General features: G+C 33.9%; 1 protein-coding gene across 4 annotated transcripts in view; it reads left to right on the top strand.

Annotated features, from left to right (window-relative positions):
* The window catches only part of LOC122507523 (glutamine-dependent NAD(+) synthetase), a 122,989-nt gene that overhangs the window by 12,499 nt on the left and 90,081 nt on the right, over positions 1-20,409 (top strand). For 3 of the 4 annotated variants that reach the window (XM_043620281.1, XM_043620282.1, XM_043620284.1), the window contains exons 2-10: positions 489-697; positions 1,332-1,587; positions 1,658-1,850; positions 1,938-2,178; positions 2,249-2,488; positions 2,554-2,669; positions 2,745-3,049; positions 3,261-3,469; positions 3,563-3,788. In XM_043620281.1, coding sequence (XP_043476216.1) covers positions 552-697; positions 1,332-1,587; positions 1,658-1,850; positions 1,938-2,178; positions 2,249-2,488; positions 2,554-2,669; positions 2,745-3,049; positions 3,261-3,469; positions 3,563-3,788 — 1,932 coding nt within the window. In that variant the 5' untranslated portion in view covers positions 489-551. The remainder of the gene's footprint in view (positions 1-488; positions 698-1,331; positions 1,588-1,657; positions 1,851-1,937; positions 2,179-2,248; positions 2,489-2,553; positions 2,670-2,744; positions 3,050-3,260; positions 3,470-3,562; positions 3,789-20,409) is intronic. The other variant, XM_043620283.1, reaches the window with a different exon arrangement.

Below are 20,409 nucleotides of genomic sequence, written 5' to 3'. Positions count from 1 at the left end.
AAAATACAAAAATTTAAAAAAAATCTTTTTTTGAAAATTTTTTGTACCTTAAAATACTTTGTAAAATTTTCTTCCAGTATGGATTTTCGAATTATGTTTTTAAAATTAGAAGTAAAAAATTATTTTCCGAGAACAATTTTCTAATTACTTAATATTTTTAGTCATATTTTATAAATCTTACATTGCATACTTTCCAAAAATTTGTAAATTTTTTTGAGAATATGACGCAGATATTAGAAATGTAATTTTAAAATATGACTAATTTTTTTATTGTACAAATCAATAAAAAATATAGTTTCGATAAAATTCTTTTACATGTTGATTCCAATATTTTCTACGGAAGTCAATTAGATAAGTTCTGAATAGTTGCCTTGGCCGCTTAGGAAATATTGATCAATCAACAAATTTCCCAGAATGTGAAATTTGTGTGAGAAATCCGCTATTTTTAAATTTTACTTCTAGCAGTTAACACAATTTTTTTATTTCAGAAGATACGCTGGAAAATAATCGATATTAAAAAATAGTGCCAAAGAGAAATTGAAAAATTAAAAATGGGCAGAACTGCGACTATTGCCGTTTGTACATTAAATCAGTGGGCCATGGATTTCGAGGGGAATTCCCGAAGAATTTTACAAAGTATCCAAAGTGCCAAGGAAGCTGGAGCAACGTACAGAAGTGGACCAGAACTTGAGATATGGTGAGACATTTTTTTTATTTTTTAAATTAAAAAAGCTAAATATTGTTTTACTTTGCAATTTTTTGTATCAATTTTCAATTAATAGAAAATCGTTTCAAAAATAATTAAGAAAACTTATTTTTTTTTTTTTTGGAAAATATTTTTTGAAATTTAAAAATAATTAATATTTATAATCTTAAACTGATTTGCATGGATTTTTTATGAAGAAAGTTATTTTTCTTCTGACTAATTTATAAATTACATTTTTTTACTAGGATATTTTTATTTTTTTTAAAAGTTGTTTCTTTGAAAAATTGAAAAGACAAATTTTGGCATGCACAAAACAGCAAGATACACATTTTTGACAATTGAGAAAATTTCTTTTTGAAAAGCTAGAAATTTCAAAAATTTTTGAACTATTGAATAATTCAAATATTGTTTGGTTCGCAAAAAAATAATTAATAATAGTAATAAAAATAATGACAGTAATAATAATAAAAATAATAATTATAATATTAAAAAATATTAGTATAGAGTTGTCATTGTTATATATTAATCTAAGATTGAAAAGAAGTTATTAATTAAAATTCCTATTAAAAAATAATTTTTTTGAGTTTTGAATAGTAAATTAAAATTTAGTTTTTAATTTTCTCAGTGGATACAGTTGCGAGGACCATTTTTATGAATCCGACACTTTGCTCCATAGTTGGGAAGTGATGGCGACTTTCTTAAATTCTCCCATCTGTACAGATATTTTGGTTGACGTTGGAATGCCCGTTATGCATAAAAATGTCACATACAATTGTCGTGTTGCATTTTTAAATAAACGAATATTATTAATTAGACCAAAAATGCTTCTTTGCGAGGATGGAAATTATCGAGAGACCCGATGGTTTTCTCCTTGGACAAAGGTAATTTTTCAAAATTACTTTATTTGTTATTTTGTATTTTTAAATTACGAAATCATCTTTTACTCCTCAGGAGAGAACAGTAGAGGATTATTTTTTACCTCGAATGATCTCGCAAATTACTGGTCAAAGTGTGGTACCATTTGGCGATGCGGTAATTTCCACCAGGGATACGTGTGTGGGTTTTGAAATTTGCGAGGAACTTTGGAATCCTTCGAGTAATCATATTCCAATGTCGATGGATGGGGTTGAAATTATCGCAAATGGTAAGAAACGATTTTTTTAAAATAAAATTCGAGAGTTAGTGAAGAATTAACAATTTAAAAATGGTTTGTAAAATTGTGTCTTTTTAGGAAGTGGATCTTATTTTGAGCTTCGCAAAGCCTATGTTACAGTTGATTTGGTAAAATCGGCGACATTTAAATCAGGCGGTTGTTATATGTTTAGCAATTTGAGAGGTTGCGATGGGGGTCGAATATATTTTAGTGGTGGTTCCAGTATAACACTAAATGGACAAATTCTCAATCGTGGAAAACAATTTTCATTGGAGGAAGTCGAAGTAATTGTCGCGACCATCGACTTGGAGGATATACGGTACTTTTCAAAGTTCAATTTGAAGAAAATACTTTCTTGCAATTCTTTTTTGAATTTTGTTTCTGTTCAGGAGTTACAGGAACAATATTCGCTCGAGATCGCATTGTGCCGCGAGAGCAAATCCTTATCCTCGTGTAAAAATTGATTTTGCTCTTACTTCCGAGAGTCTTCTTTCCGATCCACCGGATCAGCCATTGGACACGAATTATTTACCCGAAGAGGAGGAGGATCGTTTTGATAAAGTTAAATATCATACACCAGAGGAAGAAATTTCTCTTGCACCCGCTTGTTGGTTGTGGGATTATCTTAGGTATTTTTAGCACAATAAATTAATTCAATTGTCAAAAGTGGAAAGTTTAAACATTATTTTTCTAGACGTTCCTGTCAGGGAGGATTCTTTATTCCATTAAGTGGCGGTGTTGATTCCTCATCAACTGCATGTTTGGTTTACTCAATGTGTGATTTAATTGTGACTGCGGTTAAAAAAGGAGGTAGGGTCGTAAAATCATATAATTAAATTCAATCATATAATTGAAATTTTTTTCGTAATTTAATTAATATTCAAGATGCTCAAGTTCTGTCGGACATCAGAAAAATTGTTGGCGATTTTGAATACGTTCCACAGGACGCAAAGCAACTTTGCAACACTCTCCTTGTCACTTGTTACATGGGAACGGAGAATTCATCCACAGAAACAAAAATCAAAGCCTCTGATCTCGCCAGTGAAATTGGTTCCTATCATCATTCGATTGTCATTGATGTCGCAATTTCTGCAATTTTAGGTATATTTCAACAGGTCACTAAACTCACGCCACGTTTTAAGGTTCAAGGCGGATCACCTAGGGAGAATTTGGCTCTACAAAATATTCAGGTTTTTCTAATGTTCCTTAAATAGTCCTAAATAATTGAATTAGCGAAGAAATTAATTTATTCAGGGTTACCACGCAACCTGGAAATGTCGGGATTTTATAAATCTTGAAAACACCTGGAAAAGTAAGGGAATTTGAAATGAGCAAAAGCGTGGCAACCCTGCTTTTATTTTTCTTTTTACTTCTTGGCTTTAAGAAAAATTTTACTTTTAGGCACGACTACGAATGGTTATTGCTTATCTATTTGCGCAATTAATGCTATGGGTTCGTGGACGACCAGGAGGTCTTCTTGTTTTAGGAACAAGTAACGTGGACGAAGCATTGAGAGGATATTTCACAAAATACGATTGTAGCAGCGCTGACATTAATCCTATTGGAGGAATCGCGAAAAATGATTTGAAGAAATTTCTCCAATTTTTTGGGTATATTTTAGTATTCAAATTTGGTTACTCTAAAAATAGTACTCCTGTACTTTTCTTGTTCCCTGGTCGATTTTACTTATTTTTATTTTGTAGAAAGAAGCATGGAATTAAAAGTTTAACCGGAATTCTTGAAGCTCAACCAACAGCGGAATTGGAACCATTACAAGATGGTCATTACGCTCAATTAGATGAGGTCGACATGGGAATGACTTATGTTGAGTTGGGAATTTTCGGTAGACTAAGAAAGCAAAATTGTGCTGGACCATTTTCCATGTTTTGCAAATTGGTTCACACTTGGGATAATTGCGCGCCAAAAGAGGTGATAATTCATAAAATAATGATAATTTTCTAAATATTCTAATATTTGAATTCTGCTTTAAATATAAAATGACAAAACATTTAATAAGGATGGTGTAGGGCTCGAACCAGTGAACATTTTACTTAAAACAATAAATTAAATTTTTTTATAACTACACTACCGGTCAAAATTGAAAGACCACCCATTTTCAGGCGAATGAAGAACGTTTTAAAACATAAAATGTATTGAAGCTAAAATTTTTTTGTTTATTTTTTGAAAAATGATAAAATTTTGAAAAGAACAAGATATTTTAGAAGTCGTTTGGCCAATTTATTTAGATATTTTTAAAAAAATCGTCATTTTCAATGTTTGACAAACATTTGAATAATTTCTAAAATAATGAACGCTTTTTAATGATTTTAGGCTCATTTTAAAGGTTATTTGCTACACTATAAGAATTACCTATAGGCATTAACGTGTAATTTTTTTCTTAGAAAATGCAGGCCGTCAAACTAGGACCAAAAAAATTCAAAAAATTTGAAACAATCTTATTAACAGAAAAATAATTTTTAAAATTCAAACGGGGCGCATGACGATTCCCGACAAAAATCCTGTATAATATTCGATAGACCTTATTTCATTTGTCAAAACTTCTTTTTCATGTAATTTTCTTTTATAAGAATAAGAATGTGTTGCAAATTGTTTATAAACACAATGTTTTTTCAATTAATGCTAATGAATGAAAATAATAATTAATATGAAGATGTAAATAAGAGAATGTTTAAAAAATTGATTTCATAATATATAAATTTTTATTAAACCGAAATAATTTTGAAAAGAAACTTTGTTTTGATAAATTTTTGTTAAATAGAAATATAGTTTAGCAAATATTTTAGGTAATAAATAGTTTATAATGGAAAGTTTACATTTATTAAAACTTGCATATTTCAAAACTTAAATTGCAACAAAATGTCATTTTTCAGAATTTATGTTTAAGCAGCATGAAAATTGAATGCAAATAATTAAACAGAAAAATTTATAATTAACTAAATGTTTAGTAAAATGAATTATTAAATGTTAATATTTTATTACAACAAAATTTTCTTTCATGTTATAGTTATTAAATAGATATTAAATTCAGTTGATTGTTTATTTAGACAAATTTCTTTAATTTTTCAATTAATATATAAACGAATTTTCATATTACAAATTTTTTAAATAATTTAAATGTTATGTGACGGAGTTTACATTAGATCGAATTTTAATTTATTGACATTTTTATTTGCTGGAATATCTATTAAACGAAATGTTCATTTAAACGAATTTTCAGTAAACAAAAAATTCTATAATGAATTCCTTCTTAACGTAATTATTATTTCATTCAAATATTATTTCACGGAAAGTTAATTTAATCGATATTTTATGTTTCAGATTCGTTGTCTAATAGAAATTCAATGAACGGAATCTTTGTTTAGTGGAATTTTCATTTTTCTGAATGTTCAAATGCTATGAATTTCATTTGTAGAATTTTATGTGACCGAATTGTCATAAATATTAATTTCTACATTACCGACATTTAAACACACGAAACTTAAGGTAGTACGCTCGCGATCGCACTTTTCTATAGAATTCCCTGAAATTTAAAATATGAATAGTTAATAACAAGATCTACAAACTTGCACAATTTTAAAACAATTGACCGTTTCTAAAACAAGATATTTAAGTTAAAAGTTTGTTATTTAACATGGTTAACCTATAAAGAGTGCATATAAACGGTACATTATTTCCATGGAGTAGTATAAGGAGACCGAACGCCACTCACGCAAAGTGGCCGCACTTTTCATTACCGTGTTTCCTCTGGGCTCACTTACATCGATAGAAGCGCCCCCAACGGGGAAAAATGTCACTAATAATCGTCTGCTAATTGTTATTGTACAGTGCAGTTGGTATTTTTATAGGTTAGTGTTGTTTGGAAATAGTTGACAATTATCATTAATAATTATCTTATAATTATAATATATTATTATTTCTATTATGTTTATTTACTCTCCCTGCCTCACGCAGGGTTCGAGACTCCCTAATACATAATCATCTACTTAACCTAATCAATACAAAATTCCTTAAAACTATAACGCAACGCTTAATCTAACTTATTCTAATTATCAAAATTACAAAATAAGCAATCCGCCAAGAGCACCGGGTTTCCGTTTCCAGTTCCATAAGCCCTTTTTGGCTTCGTCAAAAAATAAAAACTACAACCCCAAATCTCAAAAATTAATCCAAAAATTAAATAATACTCCCCTTTTCCCTCCCCTTAATTTCTCTTAACATACATCCTCACTCCTCATTCTCTCCAATTCACACATCCATCTTTCACTCTTCCCATTCTCATTCAATATCCACATCATTCTATCCCCTAACCCTCCTTGTACCCCTCCCACCTCAATTTCCCCTACACATCTCGCCAACACATGCTCCCAATCCTCCACCTCAAAACCACATATTCTACACATTTTCTCTTGCTCATCCGTCCAATACTTACACGCTCTCACTCCCTCACCCATTCTAAATCTGCATACCCTATTCCATCTATCAAACTTTCTCATTCTCACCAAATACAAAGGCACCCCCTCACCCCTTACCATCCTATACCAACTATTATACTTAGACCCCGTTATCCTATCCCACCTTTCCTGCTCATCCTTTTTCTTCCATCCTCGCATTACCTCCCTACCATCCCCACTCCACTTTTTCCCCTCTTCCATCGCGTCTCTCCTTTCCTTTTCCCATTTCGATAACCCCCCTCTTCTCTTCGAATCCCTCTGCTTCACCAATCTCAGGCACTCCCTCGCTATATCGCTCCCTCTACCTTGATCCAGCTTAGCTTCCAACCCCATCGCTCTCTTTCTCTGCCTCAGCACTATCTTCTCTCTTCCCACCTCTTCCCTTATCATATACCCCGGACAATTCCGATCTACCCCCATAGTCCATCTCAAAAACCTTTCATGCAAACTTTCAATCTTCCCAATCTCACTCCAACCCCATACTTCCACCCCATAACTTATCACGGCCCACACTAAAGCATCGAACAACCACACACGCTTCTTCCAATCATTCCTAAATCTCCTCTCTCCAATCCCCCAAACCTTCCCCATCATCTTTCCCCCTTTTTCCATACGTCTCTCAATATTCAATTCCTGCCCCCCATCCCAATTAAACCAATATCCCAGATAGCAAAACTCACTCACTTCCTCCACTCTCCTCTCATTCAACTTCCATACCACCTCTTCCATCGCTCCTCTTCTTCCAAATCTTAATACCTTTGTCTTTTCCACATTCACACTCAAATCTTTATCCCTTACGTACCTCTCAAATTCCCCCATTAATAGTTTCATTCCACATTCATCCTCCGCCATTAAGACCACATCATCCGCGTATGCCAACGTGTATACCCTACCCTTTCCCAAAATCACCCCCCCTTTTCCTTTCTTTCCCATTCTCTCTTCCAAATCAGCCATCAACACATTAAACAATATTGGACTAAGGGGGCAGCCCTGCCTCAACCCTCTACCCAACCAAAACTCTTCTCCCAATTCCCTTCCAATTTTTACCCTTTCCCTTGTATCCGCATATAGTTCCTTTACCCTCTCAATTAAACACTGCCCTATTCCCATATTCCTCATCGTCTTCCATAGTACACCCCTATTTACCGAAGGGAACGCTGCTTTAAAGTCAACGAATACCGCTACTAATTTCCCTTTTTCCCTCTTTAAACTACTGTTGACTAAAAAATTTAATACAAAAATGTTGTCCATCGTCCCCATCCCCACCCTAAAACCCGTTTGATTATGTGGAATCATTCCCCCCCTTTCCACTTCTTCCTCCAGTCTTTTTCTTAACACCTCTGCATATATCTTGTACCCTACCGGCATGAGCGTGACTCCCCTATAATCTTCCACTTTCTCCCCCTCCCCCTTCTTTAGAATTGGTACTATTAACCCCGTTTTCCATTCTTCCGGCCAACCCTCTCCCCTCCATACCATATTCACAATCCTCAGTATCTCTTCTCTCACCACTTCACCACCATACTTTAAACATTCCCCTTCCATCCCATCCCCCCCTGCCGCTTTATTTCTCTTAACCCTTTCTATTGCCCCATCTATCTCCTCCCTAGTGACCTGTCCATCCTCACTTCCTATTTCCATTTTCCTACCCTCCCCCCTAATTCTAGAACCAACCCCACCACTTAAACCCTTAAAATACTCCGTCCACTCTCTCATCTCAATTTCCCTGTTCACTCCCTTCCACCTTTTTCTTTCTTTGTTCACCACTTCCCATTCCCTACCCTCATTTATTGCTGCCTCCACTTCTTGCAAATACCTTTTATTACCCTCTTCTCTTTTCTTTCTCACTAATTTTCCATGCAACCTGTGTGCCTTATTATATTGCACCCTTTCTATTCTACCCATTCTCCAACCCTTTACCCAATTTCTTAGCCCTGCCCTACTTTTGTCACACTCTTCATCCCACCAGCCCTTTTTTTCCTTCCCACATCCCCTCTCCTTTTCCTCCAACTCCTTTCTCACTTCCTCCAATGTTCTCCTTAACCTTTCCACCCTTACATCTATCCCTCCTCCTTCTTTAAAGATTGCCGCCTTCTCCTGGACCCTTTTCGCAAATTCTAACAAGCTCCCTCTCTTCCAATTTCCCATTTTTATTCTTCTCTTCGTCTCTTCCCTCTTATATCCCCTCCTCTTTTCCCCCCTTTCATTCTTCTCTTCCATTTCCACTATCAGCGGAAAATGCCCCGAATCACTCTCATCCCCCACTCTCATCCAGTTTATTGACTTCTTCGTCCCCTCATCCGTTATGACATAATCAATAACTGTCTCCCCCCTCCCTATAAACGTGAATTCCCCTTCCCTATCCCCCTTTATGTTCCCATTGCAAATTCCCCACCCCGTTTCCTCTAAAATGCTTAACAATCTCTTGCCGTCCTTATCCACCCCTTTGTGTTTCGACGCCCTTTTATACTTCTCCTCCTCCTCACACCATTCACCTCCCCCCAATTCCCCTGTCCACGCATTAAAGTCCCCCCCTATTATAATCTTTCCCCCTTTCTCCCTCTCTATCCACTCTTCTAGTTGTCTCCACCCCCTTCTTTCTCCTCTTCTTCTATAAATACCAACCACTGTCAATTTCTCACTTCCCCATTTTATACCCCTCACCATACAACCCTCTTCATTTCTGCACTTCATCCCCCCCTCTTTTATATTTAATCCCATTTTAACCCCTGAGATCATTCCCCCCGCACTCCTACCCTTAATTTTTTCCTTTTTAGACCCTTGAAACTCCCAAATAAAACCTTTCGGTAATCTGCTTTTTACCCCTTCCCAATCTTTTGTTTCCACCCACGTTTCACTCAACATTACCACGTCCCATTTACTAATAGCCTTATAAAAACCCTCTTCCTTATTCTTCATTCCGGACACATTCCAAAACACTACTTTTATTCCCCTCCTTCCCTTTCTACTACCAAACCCTTCCCTCCTTTGTCCCCAAACCCCTTTTCCCTTTCATCCTTTCTTAACTCCCCCGTCTCCCAATTCACCCCCCACCTTTCCCCGTTAACCCACACACAGTCTCTACCCCTTCTTACCATGTTACCCTTATTTCTCTCTTCCCACATTTTCCTATTAATCCTCCAATTCACTCTTCTTTCCTCCCACGTTCTGTCCTCCTCTATCCACACTTCCTTTCCCTTTAGTCTACCTTTAACTCTTAACACCTCCCTCTTCTGCTCCTCGCTCTCCAATTCTACCACCCATAGACCCATTCTACCTTCTTCAACCCCACCCACACCTCTCACCCCTTTCACCCCGACCCTTACCCCCAAATCCCGCAACAACTCTTCCACTTTCCCTTGCCTAATATATTATTATTTATTCAATATTAATTTTGAAAGTGCTCGGTTGGAAGTGAAAAGAGATAAATAAGTAAGTATATGTGAGAATTGTTGCGATTAATATTGTTTATATACATAACTTAATTGTTACTAAAATTCCCTCTATAATTAAGAGAGAAGAATTGCAATTTTTCACTACACAGACAGCAGCAGGCATTTTCACTCACAATTTATTTTTTACATGCTTCATTGAACTAACAATCACTTTTATAAACAAAATTAGAGGTTATGTCATGTCTTATTTTGTTTTTAAATATAATGATCTTCTCCTCCGCGAGAGGCTCTTCTATCGATGTAAGTGAGCCTAGAGGAATCACTGTTATGAAAAATGCGGCCACGTTTGACGCGGATTCATCACGGGCGTTCGGTCTCCTTAAGGTGCTTCTATACCTCCGGTGGATTGGTCAAGCAATCGGCTCGATGAATTTTCACGGTCGGAAAATGTACTTTCATGGCGGGTATTTTTGAATAAGTAAATGTTGAAAAGGTTTTTCTTGAAAATTTATTTAAAAAAATGATTTTATCATAGAAATTCTTTTCAAATTTATGTTAATAAACATGTTTTATTTTAAAAGTTGTCAAATTTTAATTCAAAATGTTTTAATTTTCCAAAGAAGTGTAAAAAGCCTAATGTTTTTGAAATGCTAGTACAGACGATACAGACTGTTTGTTATGAATGTACATAACCTAGCGTTGTGTTGTCGTGCTTGTGATATTATTATATTCTAAATTTAATGATTTAATTATTATTATATTAAATAATAATGAACTGACAACACAACGCTAGGTTATGTACATTCATAACCAACAGTCTGTACTAGCATTTCAAAAACATTAGGCTTTTTACACTTCTTTGGAAAATTAAAACATTTTGAATTAAAATTTGATAACTTTTAAAATAAAACATGTTTTTTAAAATAAATTTCAAAAGAATTTCTATGATAAAATCATTTTTTTAAATAAATTTTCAAGTAAAAACCTTTTCAACATTTATTTATTCAAAAATACCCGCCATGAAAGTACATTTTCCGACCGTGAAAATTCATCGAGCCGATTGCTTGACCAATCCACCGGAGGTATAGAAGCACCTTTATACTACTCCATGATTATTTCTTCTAATAACTTCGAAAATTTTCTATAGATTGTTTTGAAAAACTAATATATTATAAATGAATATTTGAAAAATTTAGAACAAAAAGATTTAACAATAGGGTAAGAATTCCTGAAGTGGGCCCCTATTTTTCATTGGGTCGGTGGATTTTTCTCATTCTTATATGTTTCGATAGCCTATGATGGCATAATAAAAACTTGTAAATAGTTTTCCGAAATTCGAATATTTGCCAAAGTTATTCAAGGTCAAAGTTATTTGTAGCGTTTTAGTAAATAGCTAATTACTCGCGATCGGATGAACCGATTTTAATAAAAATTGGAGGAGAGTTTACCTAAAGAATTGTACTTTAGATAAATGATCAAAATTTTAATTAAAAAATATAATTTGTTTAAATAAATTAACTTTTTAATTTTTGGGGTTAAAAAAAAATTTGTTCTCCATCTTTTTTTTGGATTTTTTTTTAATAATCAAATAGAGAATACTTTTAAGATTTTATTTCAACAATAAAAAAGTGGGATTCTCTATCACTTTAGAAAATATAATATTTTTAGTTACAAAGTTTTTTGAAAAGTTAAAGAAATTTGAAGCAAAACAAATGAATGAACTAAACTTGGTTGGTTAAAATTGTCGAGTTTAGTTCATTCATTTGTTTTGCTTCAAATTTCTTTAACTTTTCAAAAAAATTTGTAACTAAAAATATTATATTTTCTAAAGTGATAGAGAATCCCACTTTTTTATTGTTAAAATAAAATCTTAAAAGTATTCTCTATTTGATTATTAAAAAAAAATCCAAAAAAAAGATGGAGAACAAATTTTTTTTTAACCCCAAAAATTGAAAAGTTAATTTATTTAAACAAATTTTATTTTTTAATTAAAATTTTGATCATTTATCTAAAGTACAATTCTTCAGGTAAACTCTTCTCCAATTTTTATTAAAATCGGTTTATCCAATCGCGAGTAATTAGCTATTTACTAAAACGCTACAAATTACTTTGACCTTGAATAACTTTGGTAAATATTCGAATTTCGGAAAACTATTTACAGGTTTTTATTATACCATCATAGGCTATCGAAACATATAAGAATGAGAAAAATCCACCGACCCAATGAAAAATAGGGGCCCACTTCAGGAATTATTACCCAATATTAACCGTTTCAGTTAAAAGATATAATATAATATAATATTCTAACCTAACTAGTATACTTGTGTGTGAGTGTGTCTGTACATAGGACCATGGAGTAGTATAAAGGCCTTTCTCCAATAGGTTTTAAAAAGTGTGCGAATGACTGCGTCTGCGTCGGTTGCTATAGCAACACATGCTAAAATCAACGCAACGCAGTCATTCGCACACTTTTTAAAACCTATTGGAGAAAGGCCTTAAAGGCCTTTCTCCAATAGGTTTTAAAAAGTGTGCGAATGACTGTGTCTGCGTCGGTTGCTAAAGGCCTTTCTCCAATAGGATCCAAAAATTCTGCGTTTGTCTGCGAATGACTGCGATGCGTTGATTTTAGCATGTGTTGCTATAGCAACCGACGCAGACGCAGAGTTTTTAACACCTATTGGAGAAAGGCCTTATAGCAACACATGCTAAAATCAACGCAACGCAGTCATTCGCACACTTTTTAAAACCTATTGGAGAAAGGCCTTAAGGAGACCGAACGCCCGTAATGAATCCGCGTCAAACGTGGCCGCATTTTTCATAACAGTGATTCCTCTAGGCTCACTTACATCGATAGAAGAGCCTGTCGCGGAGGAGAAGATCATTATATTTAAAAACAAAATAAGACATGACATAACCTCTAATTTTGTTTATAAAAGTGATTGTTAGTTCAATGAAGCATGTAAAAAATAAATTGTGAGTGAAAATGCCTGCTGCTGTCTGTGTAGTGAAAAATTGCAATTCTTCTCTCTTAATTATAGAGGGAATTTTAGTAACAATTAAGTTATGTATATAAACAATATTAATCGCAACAATTCTCACATATACTTACTTATTTATCTCTTTTCACTTCCAACCGAGCACTTTCAAAATTAATATTGAATAAATAATAATATATTATAATTATAAGATAATTATTAATGATAATTGTCAACTATTTCCAAACAACACTAACCTATAAAAATACCAACTGCACTGTACAATAACAATTAGCAGACGATTATTAGTGACATTTTTCCCCGTTGGGGGCGCTTCTATCGATGTAAGTGAGCCCAGAGGAAACACGGTAATGAAAAGTGCGGCCACTTTGCGTGAGTGGCGTTCGGTCTCCTTATACTACTCCATGCATAGGACTATGTATTCAGTACAGTCCAAGCAAAAAAGTGCTACAGTAACTGCACTATACTATAGCATTTTATTAAAATTTACTTTTGAGAGTGACTGTCGCGAGCGTACTACCTTAATATCGCCGAAACTCAATTTGTCCTACCTTTTTCTATTGTTGTCCTTGTCTTACTAATGGACAAGACAAGGACAACAATAGAAAAAGGTAGGACAAATTGAGTTTGGGCGATATTAAGTTTCGTGTGTTTAAATGTCGGTAATGTAGAAATTAATATTTATGACAATTCGGTCACATAAAATTCTACAAATGAAATTCATAGCATTTGAACATTCAGAAAAATGAAAATTCCACTAAACAAAGATTCCGTTCATTGAATTTCTATTAGACAACGAATCTGAAACATAAAATATCGATTAAATTAACTTTCCGTGAAATAATATTTGAATGAAATAATAATTACGTTAAGAAGGAATTCATTATAGAATTTTTTGTTTACTGAAAATTCGTTTAAATGAACATTTCGTTTAATAGATATTCCAGCAAATAAAAATGTCAATAAATTAAAATTCGATCTAATGTAAACTCCGTCACATAACATTTAAATTATTTAAAAAATTTGTAATATGAAAATTCGTTTATATATTAATTGAAAAATTAAAGAAATTTGTCTAAATAAACAATCAACTGAATTTAATATCTATTTAATAACTATAACATGAAAGAAAATTTTGTTGTAATAAAATATTAACATTTAATAATTCATTTTACTAAACATTTAGTTAATTATAAATTTTTCTGTTTAATTATTTGCATTCAATTTTCATGCTGCTTAAACATAAATTCTGAAAAATGACATTTTGTTGCAATTTAAGTTTTGAAATATGCAAGTTTTAATAAATGTAAACTTTCCATTATAAACTATTTATTACCTAAAATATTTGCTAAACTATATTTCTATTTAACAAAAATTTATCAAAACAAAGTTTCTTTTCAAAATTATTTCGGTTTAATAAAAATTTATATATTATGAAATCAATTTTTTAAACATTCTCTTATTTACATCTTCATATTAATTATTATTTTCATTCATTAGCATTAATTGAAAAAACATTGTGTTTATAAACAATTTGCAACACATTCTTATTCTTATAAAAGAAAATTACATGAAAAAGAAGTTTTGACAAATGAAATAAGGTCTATCGAATATTATACAGGATTTTTGTCGGGAATCGTCATGCGTCCCATTCAAACGTATTTTTTTCATTAAATTTTCTTGAAAAGTCTACACCATATGATGTTTTATATATTTTCTAGAATAGTTTTTAGTACAGAAAAATTGTTCCAAATTTTTTGAATTTTTTTGGTCCAAGTTTGACGGCCTGCATTTTTTAAGAAAAAAATTACACGTTAGTGCCTATAAGTAATTCTTATAGTGTAGCAAATGACTTTTAAAATAAGCCTAAGATCATTAAAAAGCTTTCATTATTTTAGAAGTTAGAAGACTTGGGGTTATCAACTTCTTGATGTTTTATAATAATTAAATTTGGCAAATTAATAAAATCATTATTTCATATTATAAGAATATTGTAGGGTAGGGTGGGGCATTACTATTCTTGTTTAGATTTTTGAGTCTAAAAAATGCATTAAAAAAATAAAAAAATGAGTAGAACCGTTTGAAAACTTGACTTCTTAGCTACAATTTTGTTGTAACTCGATTCTGTTCCGAGCTACAGCGATTTTACGATTTTTTTTATGTCGAAAAAAACGAGGGGCGAAACTATTCTTGCAGCTATTAATGATATAATACTAAAAAAATTAATTTGTTAATTGGAGGAGTTTTTCTGGTTTTTCTCTTCCAATTTCTTACCATTCTAACCTTAAAACAAACACACACAAAAAATACAATGTTTCGTAGTTTTCGCTGTTATCTGTGGGCGAATAGTTTCGCCCCAACCGCACATTTTTTGAAAAATCACTTGTTTTTGAGTGAAAACAAGTAAGCCAGTATATCAAAATCACATTTGAGTTCCTAACTCCTATGATAGATGGCGCCAGAAGCTCAAATGTGGCGTACAATGTTCATTTCACATGACAAGTATACAGTGTAAAAGGGACTTCAATTGGATTAATAGTTTTCTCTCCAGGACTAAAGAATAGTTTCGCCCCGCGAATAGTAATGCCCCACCATACCCTACTTCTTAAAAATTATTTTCATTATTTCAATTCAATTATTATTTTTAAGAATTTTTAACTAAAATTCTTCTTTAAATCAATTAATTTTCGAAAAACTTCTTTGACAGTTTTTAAATCCATTTATTTACAATATTCAATTTTACGAATTTAAATTATTCGTAAATTATTCAATTAAATATATATTAGAAAATAAAAACTTCAAATAATATAAAAAAAATCCAATTAAACTTTTTCAAAAAAATTAATTTAAAAATTCAATTATTTCTAAAAATGCACACTTTATTGCTTTTAATATTCAATTATTATCTGAAATTTTAACTGAAATTCATTTTTAAATCAATTTTTATTTGATAATTCTACGAGAATTCAATTATTTAAATACAAAAATAAATAATTTATTAAATAATTAAATTCTCATAAAGAATTTAATCAACAAGTTTTTAAGCAATTAAATTCTTTCGACAAATTATTATGTAAAATTTTAACTAAAATTCATTTTTAAATCAATTTTTATTAAAAAATTCTACAAGAATTCAATTATTTAACTACAAAAATAAATAATGTATTAATTGAATGTTTCTTAAAATTAAATGCTCGTAAAGAATTTTATCAAATAGGGTAAGTGTGGGTATTTCTGCGAATTTTTAGTGTAGGTTAACTTTGCGAAGCTCGTCTAAGTTTACGAAAAAATGAAATGCAGTTTTTTCAATTACAAATTAAAGTTCAATTATTATATTTTCCAAATCATTAAACTCAATCAAATTTCGTTAATTATTTGTATTTAAAAAAGTAAATTAAAAACCAATTGTCAACACATGTATTATTGTTGACGCGCGAGTATTAGGGTACAGTCCCATGTTGAGCAGAAAACACAATGCAAAGCAGAATTTCGTGAGAGTGGAAACCCTGGCGGGTTTGGTGAACCGAACTCTGACCAAGTTTGGTCGGAGTTTGGTTTGAGGCAAAATAATGCAAATATTTAGTGAAATATGATGTAAAAATAATAAATAATGTCAAAATAGGCATTATTTAATTGATTCGGGTGAAAATTATGTTTAATGAAACAGTAATTATGGAATAATTAAGATTTAAAATATTTTGTGTTAATCTGTCAGTTGAAATAGTGTGCAAAATTCACAAATTGTCGATGAAAATTAGTTTAAAACGTTAAGAAAAAGAGCGAATATATATTCTTTAATATTTAAAGTAATTGATTTATTATATAGTTTTGTTAATTACTGCATATTAACAAGAAAAACGTAAATTAAAGTAATAATTTTGTATTCTATTATAAAGTGAAAGTGTATAGTGTCGATAACAGAGGTGTTCGGAAAAATTGCCGCGCTTAAAACACGGTAGGTGGCACTAGTAACAATTTCTCAATACTTAAAGTAGTTGTAATTTAATTATTAAATTTCATTAAAATAGAATATACTGTGAAATAAACTAAAGTTTCAACTATTGAATATATTTATTTAATATTCGTGATTAACATTTATCTGCAATTTATTATAAAACAAATTAAAACAATCAAAATTCTCTGTATATGCACTGACATCAATGCTTTCCGGATAGTCAATATACAGTGGCAATAGCAGAATTGATTTCCGAAAAATAAATTCATCCTATCTTTGTTTGTCATTTTTCTTGAATAATTAAATAAATAATAATAATAATAACAATTATTATTATTATTATTATTATTATTATTATTATTATTAATATTATTATTATTATTATTTAATTTTTTTTTTGCTTAGGGAATTTTGGGAAATCTGCCTACAGATACCTTGGATTCCGCGCTCCAAGGTTATGTGGGGTTGGTATGATAAAACAAAAGGAAATAAAAAAAAGAAAAATAAATCTATAAAAAATTAAATTTAATACACTGGCGACCTACTACCAGCCCGACCCACTATAACCCGTAACCCTTCTTCTGGAGCCCTTTACCCTCCCTCGGAACTGTCGTAAGACTTTAGCCTTCGAGGGTGGCGCTCCAACTCTGTCGCTAATGCGACCTTCTTCTTCTCACTGCGGTTTTCCTGCGTCCGTAGTTAAAAAGATGATTAAAACTATTTCATGGTCTAAGCGGAATTTACAGCAGGACAATAAAAAAACAAAATTTTTTAAGAAGTTTAAAAAGTCAAAAGATAAAATTACAAACGGATATATAAAAAAAAGAAAAAATAAACGCGTATAAAATATTGAAAACATAAAACTGTACAAAGATGAATAAAAAACACAAACAATTAAAAAATGTTTAAGGACAAATAAATCACAAAATAAATTAATAAAAAACAAACGTATAAAATTAAAAGCTGTTTAAATTACGCTTTTTGGCGGCCGTCGAGATCCTTCCTCGACATAACCGAGATTATGAAGTTCTCGACTTGCCGCCAATTGTCTTCTGACTGGGTCATCAGCGATACCATGTTCTCCGGTGTAACTTGACTGTTTACACCTTCAAACATGGCCCGCCTCTCCAAGTCCCATTTCTTGCATGAGAAGAGGGTGTGCTCCGCGTTGTCCTCAGGGAACTGGCAATATGCACACACCTCGTCCTCGCGTAATTTAAAGCGACACAGGTACGAGTTAAAACATCCGTGACCTGTGAGCGCCTGAGTCATATAATAGGAAACCTGACCGTGTTTCCTATTTATCCAGGTAGCGAGTGCCGGGATAAGGCGATAAGTCCATCGACCTTTTTCCTCACCATCCCATCTTTCTTGCCATCTTTCTATGAGCCTGTGCCTCGCTTCTTTGCGGATGAGGCCCTTGCTTGGTCTTATTTCCTCATCCAAGGAACTGCTTTCTTAAGAAAAGAGAAACATTTCTTCCCTTTTCCTGGCCAAAAGATCTGCTGGCGGGACGCTTGCAAGGACCTGCACAGCACTCGTAGATACCGTCTTATATGCAGAGATGATACGCGTTGTTATCGATCTCTGCGCCGACAGTATCTTTTCACAGATGGTAACACATCTTTTACTCCTCAGGGATGGGGCCCACGCTGGTGCTGCGTAGAGCATTTTAGCATGGGCGACACTCGCCACCAGTCTTCTTTTTTGTTCACGGGGTCCGCCTACATTTGGCATTAACCGTGAAAGATTAGCCGCACACTCGATCGCCTTATTTGACGCCGTAGCCACGTGGTGGTGGAAGTTTAACCTTTTATCCAACTCCACACCAAGGTATTTAATTTGTTTACTCCACTTGACCTCGAATCCGTCTATCACAATTCGTGGGAGCTCATAACCACGTCTGTCTGTGACCAGCAGTGCCTCGGTCTTTTCCAGGGCCATTTCAAGACCTCTGGTATCCAGCCAGCTTTTTGCTAGTCGCAGACATTCGTTCACCAATGTCCCAAGAGCCTCCTCACTTTCGGCAGTGCACACGAACAACGCGTCGTCCACAAAGCCGATGATCACCGCACCTTCGGGTAGATCCATTCGCAGAAAATCATCGTAAGATACATTCCATACAAATGGACCCACCCTCGAGCCTTGAGGAGCCCCACGCTGCATCTCTTCCTTGAGAGTGCAGGTGTCTCCCTCATATATAACCCACCTGTCGCTAAGATAATTATCCATTATCCGCAACAAGTAGGGCGGCATGTTTTTCTTTTCCATCGACTCGATGAGATCTTTCTATCTTGCGGAATTAAACGCGTTGCGTATGTCAATTGCTACCAACGCGCAGAAGCTCTTCTTTTTTCCGGGTTCCAACTTGTTTTTTCCTGCTTTGGCTATGTCCACAACTGCCTGGATGGCATCAACTGTGGACTTGCCTTTACGGAAACCAAATTGGTGATCCGATAGACTATTCTCTCCGGTCAAGTGGCTTTGCATTCTCTGCAGAACCATATCCTCTAGAAGTTTACCCATCGTATCTAGCAGGCATATAGGCCTGTATGATGAGACTTTATCTAGAGGTTTTTCACCTTTCCTCAGGAGGACTAACCTCTGTCGCTTCCAGTCGCGGAAGAACTCTCCTTTCTCAAGGCAAAGATTGAAGCATCGAAGCAGAATCTGGGGTGAAGTGTCGATTACCAACTTTAGGATCTCGTTACTTATCCCATCGATTCCAGGCGCCTTTCCTGTTTTCAATCTTTTGCCTGCTGTTTGCAGTTCACTAAGGCTGGAGTCCCATGGTAGCGTTTTGCGTTGCGTTTTGTAACTAGGCCATGAGTGCAAATAGAGCAAACATATATCTCTATCTCTCTCTCACTCATGGCCTAGTTACAAAACGCAACGCAAAACGCTATCATGGGACTCCACCCTAAGTGTGAAGAGTTCTTTCTCTTCGACTTTGCAAAAACTCCAGTCCCTTCTAAGGTATGGCTCTGCAGGAGGAAACAAAGAATTTATTATCTTTCTGACCCAATCGGGATTGTCCAGGCCGGGGGTCTTTTGCCTCGTCACTAATTTCTTAGTAACGAGTTTAAAAGCCAGACCCCATGGGTCCTTATCGACTTCCTCGATTAGGTCCTTCCAGCTACGGCGCACAGTGGGCAAAAATGCTGTATTCTGTAGGAATTATTCTTTTGTTTCCCGTTCGATTTATTAAAATTGATCACTTCTATCAAAAGTTCTTTGATTTTGACACAAAAAAGAGCATTTTTGCCCACTGTGCGGCGTCGCGACTTGCGGATCTCTTTCTTGAGGTTCTTTTTTGCCTCCTTGAAAGCCTCTTTCAGCAAGGGATCTCCCTTAGATCGGGTATATGTCCTTCTTGCTTTAAGGCATTCCTTCCTCAAGGAGGCTAGCTCCTCTGACCACCAGTGCAAGGATTTTCTTACGGGAATAGCGCCTTTGCGTGGCATTGACGCATTGCAAGCGGTGACTATTATGTTCCTCACCGCTCGCACCTCCCTATCCAGACTGCTCGGCCTCTTCACCCAGCCCAAGTCCTCAATTAAAAGGGCTTCTCTTAGGGACCGGCCAAACTTTTCCTTGTCGAGTCTCTTCATATTCCACGAGGAGGTTTTGCGACTAGGAACATCCTGTCTTTTTCCTTCTCGTGTGTCTCCCATCGAGACTGAGAACTCAATGTACTGGTGGTCACTTGCGGTATATTCCTCAGAGACCCGC

This window comes from Leptopilina heterotoma, unplaced genomic scaffold, assembly GCF_015476425.1.
Source record: "Leptopilina heterotoma isolate Lh14 unplaced genomic scaffold, ASM1547642v1 Lhet_47, whole genome shotgun sequence".
NCBI classification, from domain to species: domain Eukaryota; kingdom Metazoa; phylum Arthropoda; class Insecta; order Hymenoptera; family Figitidae; genus Leptopilina; species Leptopilina heterotoma.
The sequence above is the reverse complement of the archived record's forward strand: the minus strand, read 5'-3'. Positions and strand labels throughout refer to the sequence as shown.